This window comes from Notolepis coatsorum (genome assembly GCF_963971535.1).
Source record: "Notolepis coatsorum genome assembly, chromosome: 20".
NCBI lineage: Eukaryota > Metazoa > Chordata > Actinopteri > Aulopiformes > Paralepididae > Notolepis > Notolepis coatsorum.
In genome coordinates, this window is record NC_140184.1 from 15,652,867 (window position 1) to 15,665,527 (window position 12,661).

The 12,661-nt window shown below is 42.7% G+C and overlaps 1 protein-coding gene across 2 annotated transcripts in view; it reads right to left on the minus strand.

The window, feature by feature from the left end:
• vps13c (vacuolar protein sorting 13 homolog C) overlaps positions 1-12,661 on the minus strand; it is a 216,122-nt gene that overhangs the window by 121,235 nt on the left and 82,226 nt on the right. For both annotated transcript variants that reach the window (XM_084337487.1, XM_084337486.1), the window contains exons 20-24: positions 6,965-7,079; positions 5,289-5,425; positions 4,731-4,863; positions 3,612-3,729; positions 288-420 (exon numbers count right to left, since the gene is read on the minus strand). In XM_084337487.1, the coding sequence (XP_084193613.1) occupies positions 288-420; positions 3,612-3,729; positions 4,731-4,863; positions 5,289-5,425; positions 6,965-7,079 (636 nt within the window). The remainder of the gene's footprint in view (positions 1-287; positions 421-3,611; positions 3,730-4,730; positions 4,864-5,288; positions 5,426-6,964; positions 7,080-12,661) is intronic.

Below are 12,661 nucleotides of genomic sequence, written 5' to 3' on the forward strand. Positions count from 1 at the left end.
TCTGCATTGTACCTCACTGTTACTCATTTTACTCTGTATTGTATATTATATATGTATATTGACTGAACATTCCATTACTTACTTCTTAATCACTTTTTTACTTAATTTTTACTGTATGTAGCATACTCTCGGGGGCTCATACAGAAACAAGCATTTCATCATAAAGTATTCTGTATTTTGTTGTGACAAATAATAAACAAACTTGAAACTTGAACTAGTTTGCGGAGTGAACCAAGTGTACCTTCTCGGTGGGGGTGGAGGGAGTTTGCGGAGTGAACCAAGTGTACCTTCTCGGTGGGGGTGGAGGGCGTGGAACTCATGCGGGGTAGCGGGATGCTGTTGACCAGGTCCAAGACCCCATGGATCTTCTGGTCAGAGATCTTCACGTGGAGTAATGGCAGCTCTCCTGACACCTTGAACCTGGAAAACACAATGCCAACTTTCATAGTGGGGTTCCCAAGGCTCCTGCCTGGACTCTGGGATCTTTTTTTTCTTCTTCTTTTGTTTGTTTCTCCCATCCCCCAATTTAGTCGTTACACCGATTTCCTTCCTGGTCGTTGCACGCATTGCCCTACAGTTGGTCTGGGGTGTAGACTAGGGCTGTCACTAACGATTATTTTGTTATCGATTCATCTGTTGATTATTTGATCGATTAGTCAATTCATCTAAACGATTAATTTACCAGAAACATCTACAACAATTGACTGAATATTTATTTTGTACTCGTTTAACGAGTATCCTCATCCTTTTTAGCTTTAGATTTAAAAAACGACCAGCCAGAGATATTTTACTTATAAATGGATTTTTAGTATATTTCCATGAATTATCATATGTATTGTGTGTTATCTCTCCACTCCACGCTATGGTAGTGCTTGTGCCAGCACAGGAGATATGATTAAAAGGTATTTTTATATATAGGCTATTATACATATTTAAATCAATATCTTCCTTTTGAATAAAATAGGCTGAGGAATCAGGATTGTTAAAGCTAATTAGCCTAATCCATGTCAAAAAGAGTAGCCTGTAGTAAATGTATACACACACACAAGAGAGAGGGAGAATAGATTATAGCAGACTTAATGATTGTACAATAGTTTTGCTAATGAAGTGAAATATGTATTATCATCCGCTATCCGGTTAGTTTTTATAGTGTAACTTTTAGCTACTTCATTGATCATCATAATTGAACATACAGAGAGAAAGAGAGAGAGAGACAGAGAGACGGGCTCAGCCCGTTAATGTTTTTACCGCGACAGGCATACGGTTAGACACATTTGTTGGACCGCAGAGTTTGCTCGCAGAGTTTACATAGAAACAGCGCGACTCGCAAGAGGAGTTGTCACATGCTGTAGAACACAGGGCTGAAGAGCTAGATGTCATAGCTTCTAAAATTGAAGGTGGGGATATCAGGCTCAGCCCCTCCCTTCCAGCTGGAGCGCACTGTGACTGTCGAGTCCTGGCTCTAGGCAGAATCACGGATAGTGGTTTATAGGGCTGTCCCCGACTAAGGATTTGGATGGTCGACTATGATTGGCCAAAATGTGCCGTTAGTCGACTATAGGTCGCCAAAAAAAAGAATAAAAAAAAAAAGTACAATATTTTTTATGTTTTTATTTTAATTTTTAATTTTTTTAATTGTTTATCATTCCATTTGGGCTGTGGGGGGTGCTTAACACTTTGAGTGCCAACGGCGAGATTTATCGTTAGTTCATGCCAACCGTTTAGCGCCAACGACGAGAGATCTTGTTTATTTTTTATTAGCGATTTCCATTCATATTTCATCAATCTAGCCTCACGTTACCACTGGAACTCTCTCTGAGCTCCATTGGGAAAATACCACACCCTATCGTCTCTCCGGATGGTACTGCACCCCTTTGGATTGGATTGAATGAAACGCATGGAGAAAAAAAAGTCCTGCTTCCACATTTTACTTGTCAGACAAGTAACCAGAGACGAACAAAGTCATCGCAGACCACCAGAAAAGCGGATAATGTGTGTTTCCAGTACCCAGCGTTGGATCAATAAACGCGATCGATATTTGGAATGGCGATCAGGAATTAGAATAATCTTTTTGGAGAACATAGATCTGAGGTAAGGAATCTATTTGACCAGTCTTGGGATAATCAGAGCTTTTTTCACAGATATACGTGGGCCCTATGTGTGTGTGTGCTGATCAGGAAATGGATAATCGATTTTTCAGCCCGCTTCTATAGCGTGCATAAGTACACATATACTATCGATAATCTAGCGTTTATTTGAAAACTATTCATAAATAGGCAAAAAAATTACAACGTTTTTTGTGTATTCCAGTATATTCCAGTAAAGGGCGTTTATCACAGAATCTTTATTTTCTTCTGGAACTTTCATAAAACGAGCGTTTTTCAAAATGGTATAAAACGGAAATTAACCGATTAAAAAACAATCCGTTTCGACAATGTTGACTGCAAACAAGTCATTGATAAGCGACGGCCATATTAGACACATAGCCATAATTTAAGGTATCGTTTTTGCGTTCGCAAATATGAGAGCTCTATCATTGAAGTGGGTGGTGGCACGCAGCGGGGTTCCGGGGCACCGGACCCGTGGCACTCAAAGTGTTAATGTCTGAAGGAGTCGACTGAAGGCTTCTTGTCCTCTGCAAAAGCATGCAATTGGTCCACTGATGGATAGATCTTGATATTTGTCTAGTCTAGTGTGTTCATTAGATGGGTGAAAACCTCTTTCAGTGCCTCTGTGCCTGTTTTCGTAGGCAGTTAGCCTCTGGTATGCGTGCCATTAGCGTTAGCCACGCTTCTTTTTTCTTTTGGAAAGAATGATAAAAAGAAAAAATATATATATATATAATAAAAAAAAATTAATATATATATTTTTTGTTGTATTCGACTAAGAGGTTGGCTAGTCGACTACGGCTGCTTTCGACCGATTAGTCGACTAATCGACTAATAGGGGTCAGCCCTGGTTTAAGAGAAGTTATTTATATTTTGAATGTGATTCACTGTGCATTAGGTAGATTACACGTTGCACATGTTACGACTTTGAACGTCTGCCATTTCCACCGCAAAAGGCACATACAATTAACAATAAGATGCGTCGATCATGAATATGCAAATCGACGAAATGTCATAGTCGATGACGTCGACTTGGGCGACGAATCGTGACAGCCCTAGTGTAGACTATCACATGCCTCCTCCGATACATGTGGAGCCGCCAGCCACTTCTTTTCACCACAGCGAGGAGTTTCACTGGGAACGGCTACACGGCTGTGTAGAAGCATCTCCAGTACCTGGCCATCCTGGTATCTTTCTCTACCACACTGTGTAGAAGCATCTCCAGTACCTGGCCATCCTGGTGTCTTTCTCTACCATACTCTGTGTAGAAGCATCTCCAGTACCTGGCCATCCTGGTGTCTTTCTCTACCATACTCTGTGTAGAAGCATCTCCAATACCTGGCCATCCTGGCGTCTTTCTCTATCATACTCTGTGTAGAAGCATCTCCAGTACCTAGCCATCCTGGTGTCTTTCTCTACCATACTCTGTGTAGAAGCATCTCCAGTACCTGGCCATCCTGGCGTCTTTCTCTATCATACTCTGTGTAGAAGCATCTCCAGTACCTGGCCATCCTGGCGTCTTTCTCTATCATACTCTTGGCCAGCTGGACTGTGAAGTCCATGGGCTGCAGGATGTGCTGGACGGAGGAGCCCTGCTGACGTGCCGTCTTCCAGGCCTCCCCTACACACACACACACACACGCACACACACACACACACACACACACACACACACACATTTCAAGTTTGTTTATTAATTGTCACAATAAAATACACATACTTTACGGTGAAATGCGTGGTTCTGTATGAGCCCCTGAGAGTGTGCTTCATACAGTAAAAGAAAGTAAGTAAAAAAGTAAGTAAAAAAAGTAAGTAAAGAGGAATATACAATATGGATATATACAATACAATATACAACCTAGGTACAATCTAAGTACAGTGAGTAACAATGAGTAAACAGTGAGGTACAATGCAGAAAATGAGGTACAAAACTTTAAGGCAAGGTGCAAATGCAAATGAGGTATGATGAATGTAGTGCAAATCTCTTTAATAATAGATAAATATAATGTAGTACTAAAGTGTCTAAAGTGAGTGTTAAGGTGAGTGTTTGTTTAAAAGTGATATAGAAGCTCCTTCTGAGTCTCTCTGTACTGGCCACGAGACTCCGGTAGCGCTTGCCTGACCGCAGCAGTTCAAAGAGGCAGTTGTTTGGGTGGCTGGGGTCTTTGATTATTATCTTAGCCTTGGCCCTACGACGCTTGTTATAAATGTCCTGGAGAGTGGGAAGCCACTCTCTGTAGTCTGCTGCGGTCGTGTGCGGTGCTATTCCCAAACCAGGAGGTGATGTTACCAGTCAGGATGCTCTCTATTGTGCACGAGTAGAAGTTCTTAAGGATCTTCTGACTCACTTCTGACTAGGCGCCTAAGGAAGTAGAGGCGCTGCCGTGACAATTGTGTGTGGAGTCAAGTATTCCCCTTAAGTGCTTTGGCATTTCGAGCTGGAGGAATGTGACCTAACTTGTAAATAGTTGGAAATTAAAGAATAATATGCTGCGATGGGGGACAAAACAGGTATGCAGTCTCTTGTGTGTCTGTGTGTGTCGTGTGCGTGTGCATGTGCGTGTGTGTAGGTGTGTGTGTGTGTGTGTGTGTGTGTGTGTGTGTGTGTGTGTGTGTGTGTACCTGACTTGCTATAGAGGATCTGGACACTGTGTAGCTCCAGTGAGTACCTCTCGTAGGCTCGGTCCATGATCTCCTCCAGGGAGGAGACATTGCCAGACAGCTGCTGGTGGCTGCCCTGGTCCACGCTGTTCAACTGCACGAGACAACTACAACCTTTAGACCACGCGCACATGTACACACAGACGCACACGTGCCCACACGCTACTCTAACGGTTGCATACAGTACTATCCATATTCACATAGACTAGTGCCATCATTTGAATACAAAAAGAGGCGCATGACTGCAACGTGCATCATTTTTTTTTTTTTTTTGGAAAATTGCAATACAAAAGAATCCAAAGGATGACATGAAAAGTGTGAACGCTTATTACATCATGGTCTCATGGTCAGGCTCAGAGGAAGGCACGTAGCCAAAAAGTCAGCCTGTGTGACTCTGTAACAAAATTATTCTTTGAACTGAACTGGTCACATGTTGAAGGATCCTGGTTAAGAAGACACACACGTGCATCTAACGACATGCAAACACACAAAGCAAACATTCTTTATATCTATACAAACCTGTAAACTACCAAAGTCGACGATAATGAGATCCGCCTTGGCGTCGTAGAAGCCAGACTTTGGCAGCAGCAGGTAGGACGGCTTCAGGTCAACCCTCAGGTCCAGGATCTTGCGCGTCTCGATGATGTGGGACAGACCTGCGGTAGTTGGAGGAACAACATTTGACGGATCACTCACAAGTAACAAAAGGGTCATTCTTTTTCGAGTTGGAGTTAAAGTTAAAGTTTCTTTATTGTGTCCATGGAATGACCGTAATAGCAGCAATTTGTGGTGCAGTTTTGTTCAGATTTTTCCAAAACTGCCCGTCCTATATTATATTATATTGTATTTTCATTCAAATTTTGTTTATATATTCCATTTTATTTTATTCTACTTTAATTGTATGTTAACCTCTTAAGCCCCCGCCATATTTTCAGAAAATGTGCCTAAAAGTACATACCCAAGTAAATGGAATATTGCTCCACTTCTACAAGGTCCATTTGCATGTTCTTGGTATCTAGGGACATCTATGGACTTCAGGGAATGTATTCCCAGTGTCACAAATATTGTGTCTGTTACTATGCTTGAGTAAATTGTAATGAACCAAAAGAGAATATCAATTATTATTATTAGTTTTTTTTTCATCTTTGACGGTGAATAACACCATGCTAACATTGACCAAAAGTGAAAAATGAATGTCCATAGCTACGCCATTTTTACAGGATTGCGACGCAGATTTCTTTCTAGACATTCACAGCAAGGTAAAGAAACAATATACATTGTATTTTATGGCAATAACGTTCAGGTTTGTTCGACCCATGAGATATAATCAAGATTTTTACGTCTACATGTATATTTCTTTTTCACGTCAAGCGGCTGCAGCTTTGACTGTGGCTGGTGTGAGTTGGGTACTGTAGTTTTATTAAATGTCGACACATCCAAATTCCTTGTATGTGCAAGCTTACAGTTTTGCCTTTGAGAACCAATGGTTCTCGAGCCGTAACGGCACATGGGGCAGGAGCCTATCTCCTGTTTCCGTAGCGTGAGGCAGCTTGATGTACAAGTACACCCCTTGGACATGACACTAGTATGTCGCAAGGACTTCCCCCCAAACCAACCCTTAATGCTGAGTGTCAAGTAGGGAGGCTATGGGTACCATTTTTAAATAGTCTTTGGTATGACTCGGCCGGGGCTTGAACTGCCAGCCTCCCGAACTCAGGGCGGACACTCTACCCACGAGGCCACTGAGCTTACAGTACTTGGCAATAAAGACATTTCTGATTCTGATTCTGATTTAACGTTAGTTAAACTAATCCCACTACTATAGTTGGAAAGTGGTTTGTGTTTGTTGGTCTGGAGTTGCACCGTACAGCATTCCTCCCATCGCCTTCAAAGTGGCCCAAAACAAAAGTTCAGGGGTCCAGCCTTTGCACGGGGTACTTTTAAGGGGTGGGGAGGAGGAAGGAGGATTTTCCCCTGGGTTGAATAGGCAAATAGGATCAGGCGAGGGTCAAGTAGAAAAGGTAGAAAAGCCTGAAGACATTCTGGTAATTATTAACATACAAACACCAGCACATTTACAATCAGATTCAATCAAATTAAAAATCAATAACACACCAAACAAACAAACAAACACAGACATGAGGCCAAATTAAAAGCGTCCTGATAATGTTTTCTAGTAGAAGTGGTTGACCCACCCGTGGCAGTCTTCTCCTTGATCTCCTCCAGCTTGGAGAGAGTAGCAGAGGTCAGTAGCTCCAGATCCACTCCCTTCCCGGTCTTAAAGAACTCCACCACGCTGTTCACCGTCAACTGGAAGAGAGACACACGGAACCGCTCCCAGATATTACAAAGAAGATCTTTTAGAACTGTTGGTCTAATGTTTTCTTATACTGTATGAAAAATGCTCCGGGACAACAGTTGAAAATTTGCGGGCACATTTACAGACATGTTAATTGAAGTGCACTGTTCCTGTAAAAATAAACCAAATAAACTATAAAGGTATATATGAATCACTTTGAGAGCTAATAATACACAACTGCTAGAAAGCAGTACACAGTACTTCACACGAGCACATCTCAATTGTTGTTTTCAGGCGCCACCGCCTGCCTGACCTCATTGACCTTTCTCGAGAACTTTCTTTCTTCATCTGAATTATATAGGCCACATTTACCCACATTGTCTTCCACACATACAAGTGATTTATGCATAACCTTAATGGGAATACAATGGGCTTACAATAAAATAATGACTATCCAGATAACATTAAGTCTTACATTGTCTTACACAACACATATTGACACACTATTATAGTGACAGATCATCATATATCATAGTGATTGTCCTGTTCCACAGGATTGGACACAGATAAACCTCTTGGGTACACAGTCTGTGGTTTACATCTATCATCATTAACATTATATCCCCACTGCTGGGATGCATTTCCTGTCATAAGACACAGAGTACACATTATAAATCACGCAGTGCGCTCCGCTGCACACATTACAGTAAGATAAAGGCACAGGGTCGGCCACGGTCTGTTACAGGTCATTGGGGTGAGAGCTGGTGAGGTGAGAGACAGCTGCCTGAGGCAACTAGACATAGGTGCATTTATGAGCTCTGTAGCAGGTGAGGGAGGAGTCAGCGGGTGACTGCTAGCTTCAAAACAACAAGACATTATGAGCTCTGTAGCAGGTGAGGGAGGGGTCAGCGGGTGACTGCTGGCTTCAAAACAACAAGACATTATGAGCTCTGTAGCAGGTGAGGGAGGAGTCAGCGGGTGACTGCTAGCTTCAAAACAACAAGACATTATGAGCTCTGTAGCAGGTGAGGGAGGAGTCAGCGGGTGACTGCTAGCTTCAAAACAACAAGACATTATGAGCTCTGTAGCAGGTGAGGGAGGAGTCAGCGGGTGACTGCTAGCTTCAAAACAACAAGACATTATGAGCTCTGTAACAGGTGAGGGAGGAGTCAGCGGGTGACTGCTGGCTTCAAAACAACAAGACATTATGAGCTCTGTAGCAGGTGAGGGAGGGGTCAGCGGGTGACTGCTGGCTTCAAAACAACAAGACATTATGAGCTCTGTAGCAGGTGAGGGAGGAGTCAGCGGGTGACTGCTAGCTTCAAAACAACAAGACATTATGAGCTCTGTAGCAGGTGAGGGAGGAGTCAGCGGGTGACTGCTAGCTTCAAAACAACAAGACATTATGAACTGTGTAACAGGTGAGGGAGGAGTCAGCGGGTGACTGCTAGCTTCAAAATAACTGCCTCTCCATCAACAATCTCACCAGCTATGACCTCACCATCTCTGACCATCTCGCCATCACCCTGGACATTCTCATCCCCACAGCATCCGACCTATCCACCATCATGACTGGCATGAACTCTTCAACCTGCATCCTGTACCCCATCCCCTCCTCCTTAGTCAAGCTCCCCTCACTCTATCCCCTGATCACTACTATAATAAACTCCTCTCTGTCCACTGGCCTTGTCCCCCCCGCCCTGAAACTCGCTGCCATTACCCCTCTACTGAAAAAAAACAGACTAAACCCCGACACCCTCAACAACTTCCGCCCCATCTCCAACCTCCCCTTTCTGTCAAAGGTTTTAGAACGAGGGGCACCAGGGTGGCGCACCACGTAACGCACTGTAGTGCAACGCTGCCGTCCCAGGTTTGACTCCTGGACCCGGCGACCTTTGCCGCATGTCTTCCCCCATATCTCTCCTCCCATAGTTCCTCTCTGCCAGACTTGTCCAATAAACTAAGAAAAATCTACCAAAAACATAATAATAATAATAATAATAATAATAATAATAATAATAATAATAATAATAATAATAATAATAATAATAATAATAATAATAATAATAATAATAATAATAATAATAATAATAATAATAAAGAATTTTAGAACGAGCCACTCAGTTAACATCCCACCTTGAATCCAATAACCTCTACGGACCCGTCCAATCCGGCCTTGGCACAAAACACAGCACAGAAACTGCTCTATTAAAGGTCACAAATGACATTCTGCTATCTGCTGACTCTGGTTCCCTCTCCATCCTCATCCTCCTTGACCTCAGCGCCGCCTTCGACACCATTACCCACCCCATCCTCATATCTCGCCTCCAGTCCACCATTGGGATCACTGGCACTGCCCTCTCCTGGATCAAATCATATCTCTCTGACAGACACCAATTAATCTACACCAACAACTCCAAATCCCCCATTGCCCCAGTCCCCCACGGTGTCCCCCAGGGTTCAGTACTTGGTCCCCTACTGTTTATCCTCTACATTTTACTACTTTGACAGATCCTCCGCAAACATGGCCTCAGATTCCACTGTTACGCTGATGACACACAGCTCTACCTTTCCACCAAGACCATCACTGCGGCCACCCACTCCACCCTCATCACCCGCCTTTCTGACATAGAAATCTGGATGCAAAAAAACATTCTGAAACTCAACTGTGACAAATCTGAATTGGCCCAAAGACCGAATCCAGGAGAAAGGGCGGTTGGTGAATCCCAAAATCAGCCCGAATATGTTTTAAGTGGAGCTAGGACAAAATGTTGTCAGATTTTTTGTCTCAAGTCCGTTGGTGAATGAGACCCATTGTACTGGTAAGAGGATGGGCACGTGTGTGCATGTGTGTAACCATCCATGAGTGTTTAAGTGTGTGTATATGTGTGTGTATATGTGTGTGTGTGTGTGTGTGTGCGTGTGCGTGTGTGTGTGTGTGTTTGTGTGTGTGAATGGTGCATTTATATAGCGCTTTTATTGTTTATAAACACTTATTTTTGTGTCACCCATTCACTCACACATTCTCACACTGATGGTGGAGGCAACCATGCAAGGCACCAACCTGCACATCGGGAGCAATTAGGGGTTAAGTGTCTTGCTCAAGGACCCTTCGACATACTGCCTGGGAGGAGCGCGAATCTAACCGGGAACCTTCCGACTACCAGATGACCGCTCTACCTCCTGAACCACTGTCGCCCCACGTGTGTGTGCATGTGTTGTGTGTATGTGTGTCCATGTGTAACAATCCATGAGCGTTTAAGAGTGTGTTTAAGTGTGTGCATGTGTTTAAGTGTGCGTGCGTGTGTTGTGTGTGTATACCAGTGGAGGTTATTGCATGACTACTAGTGAGGCAGTGCTTCACTAGTATACAGACAAAAAAATATATATATATTATTATTAATATACATATATATATTTTATATTAACTTTTATTAGAAATGTTTTCCTATTTGAAAAAAAAATTCCAGTGAATATTTTTTTTCCCCCAGGTGATACACAGCTCCCAATCACTTACATTGGCTAGTGAGGCACCATTCCTTTGTGGGTTCACTAGCTAATGTAAGTGAATGACAGCGAAATAGCACCTTTGATTGGACAGTAACTGGTCTAAGTGCGCGCCCAGGGAGGCCGACAGTCACTCATTCATTTGAATGGGGCTTGAATGATTGACAGTTCTGACACTTTTTTTACACCAATCAGAGAACACCATTTCCTATCCCATGCTTTGAGAGGGCTTGGAGAGCCCAGTCAGTAACATTACTGTGTAGGCAGTAGCACTGTAGGCTAAATGAAACTTTGCACCAAAGGACCGAAGTATAAATCAGCAACATGGAGAGGACTTATGCATCTAGATCAGAAAAAAAGTTGAGGATGAAAAAGTAAGTACAGTGTTTGTAAAAGCTTGTATGCTAACAGTAGCTAGCCAATTTGTTAGCTACCTTTAGCTTAGCTTATACATCACAATGATGATCACCAAGCTAACTTACTGTACACAGTAGGGCTGGGAAATTAATCGAAACAAAATCGCGATATCGATTCATAGACCTATGCAATCTCATTTCTAAGTTATGACGATTTTTCTTTTATTCAAAAAAATAAGTTATAATTTTTTTTTTTTACTTTTTAAATGATTTTATCTGGGTTGAACATGATTTGTGGAACTCCCTCTGGTGTTGTGGTCATGGTATTCACTGACCTTTGGGAAGTATTTCGACATGCACATGGGTATCTTAGTGGTGTAGTGTATCTTGTAGACCTGGCCCATTGCAAGTTGCTGTACTCTGTCGTCTACTCTAAGCCATCCTAGGTTGTCAAAATGGGCAGGGGTGAGGTGGGTTCTAGGAGTAAGGTCAAGCAGTAGTCTGACCAGTTTGTTTTGTGATGTTTGTAATCTTGTTTTTAGTGCCTTTGAGGTGCTTTGGTACCATGAGGTGCAAGCATAGTCGTAGTACCCTTGAATGAGTGCTCCCGTTAAGAGTCTTCAAGGTATTCTTGTTTACCAGAGAGGAGATCCGGTACAGGAATCTAGTTCGTTGGTTGACTTAGTTTTATTACATTGGATCCCATTTTGTCACAGGAAAGATTTTCCTCTAGGATGGAACCCAGGTAGGTAATTTCATCTTTCCTTTTCCTTGTCACCTTCACCTGATATGTTTTGATCTGGTCAGGTGCGCTGTCACCTAATATGTTTTGATCTGGTCAGGTGCCCTGTCACCTAATATGTTTTGTTCTGGTCAGGTGCGCTGTCACCTAATATGTTTTGATCTGGTCAGGTGCGCTGTCACCCAATATGTTTTGATCTGTGTCTGGTTAGGTGTGCCGTCACGCGTCACCTAATATGTTTTCATCTGTCTGGTCAGGTGTGCCGTCTCCGAATATGTAATTTTTTGCATCTGTGTCTGGTCAGGTGCGCCGTCACCGAATATGTAATTCTTTGCATCTGTGTCTGGTCAGGTGCGCCGTCACCTAATGTTAATATGTTTTCATCTGTGTCCACTGACCACTGACACACAGTGGGGGATGTTTTAAAAATATCATTTAATATACAATATAATATAATAATTTGTGCTTCACCAAAAAATTTGGTCAGCAGCCGCCACTGGTGTATACGTGTGTGCATGTGTAAACATACATGAGTGTTTAAGAGTGTGTTTAAGTGTGTGTATGTGTTTAAGTGTGTGTGTGTGCGTGTGCGTGTGTAACCATCCATGAGTTAGGGCTGGGCGATATGGCCAAAAACGTTATCGCGATAAAATTATTAAATTATTTTCATATAACTCTATATCGATAATTATCGTCGATATAATGTCTGTCAAGTTTAATTAACTTCTTATGCCCGGCGCCGATGGACGGGCTATTAATAGACAGTTAGCAGTTAGCCAGAGCAAGCAGTGTATCCCATGACAATGTACTAAATATCCCTAAAATACTCTGTTCCGCCTCAATACATTGCAACGACGTCCACCATATACCACACACTACTATAACCGTGGCATCAGAATTCACGCCACACACACACTCGGCACGTAAACTATAAAATAGCGCCGTGCAAGCTAATTATCCTAGCCAGCCAAACTATAAAATTGCGCCG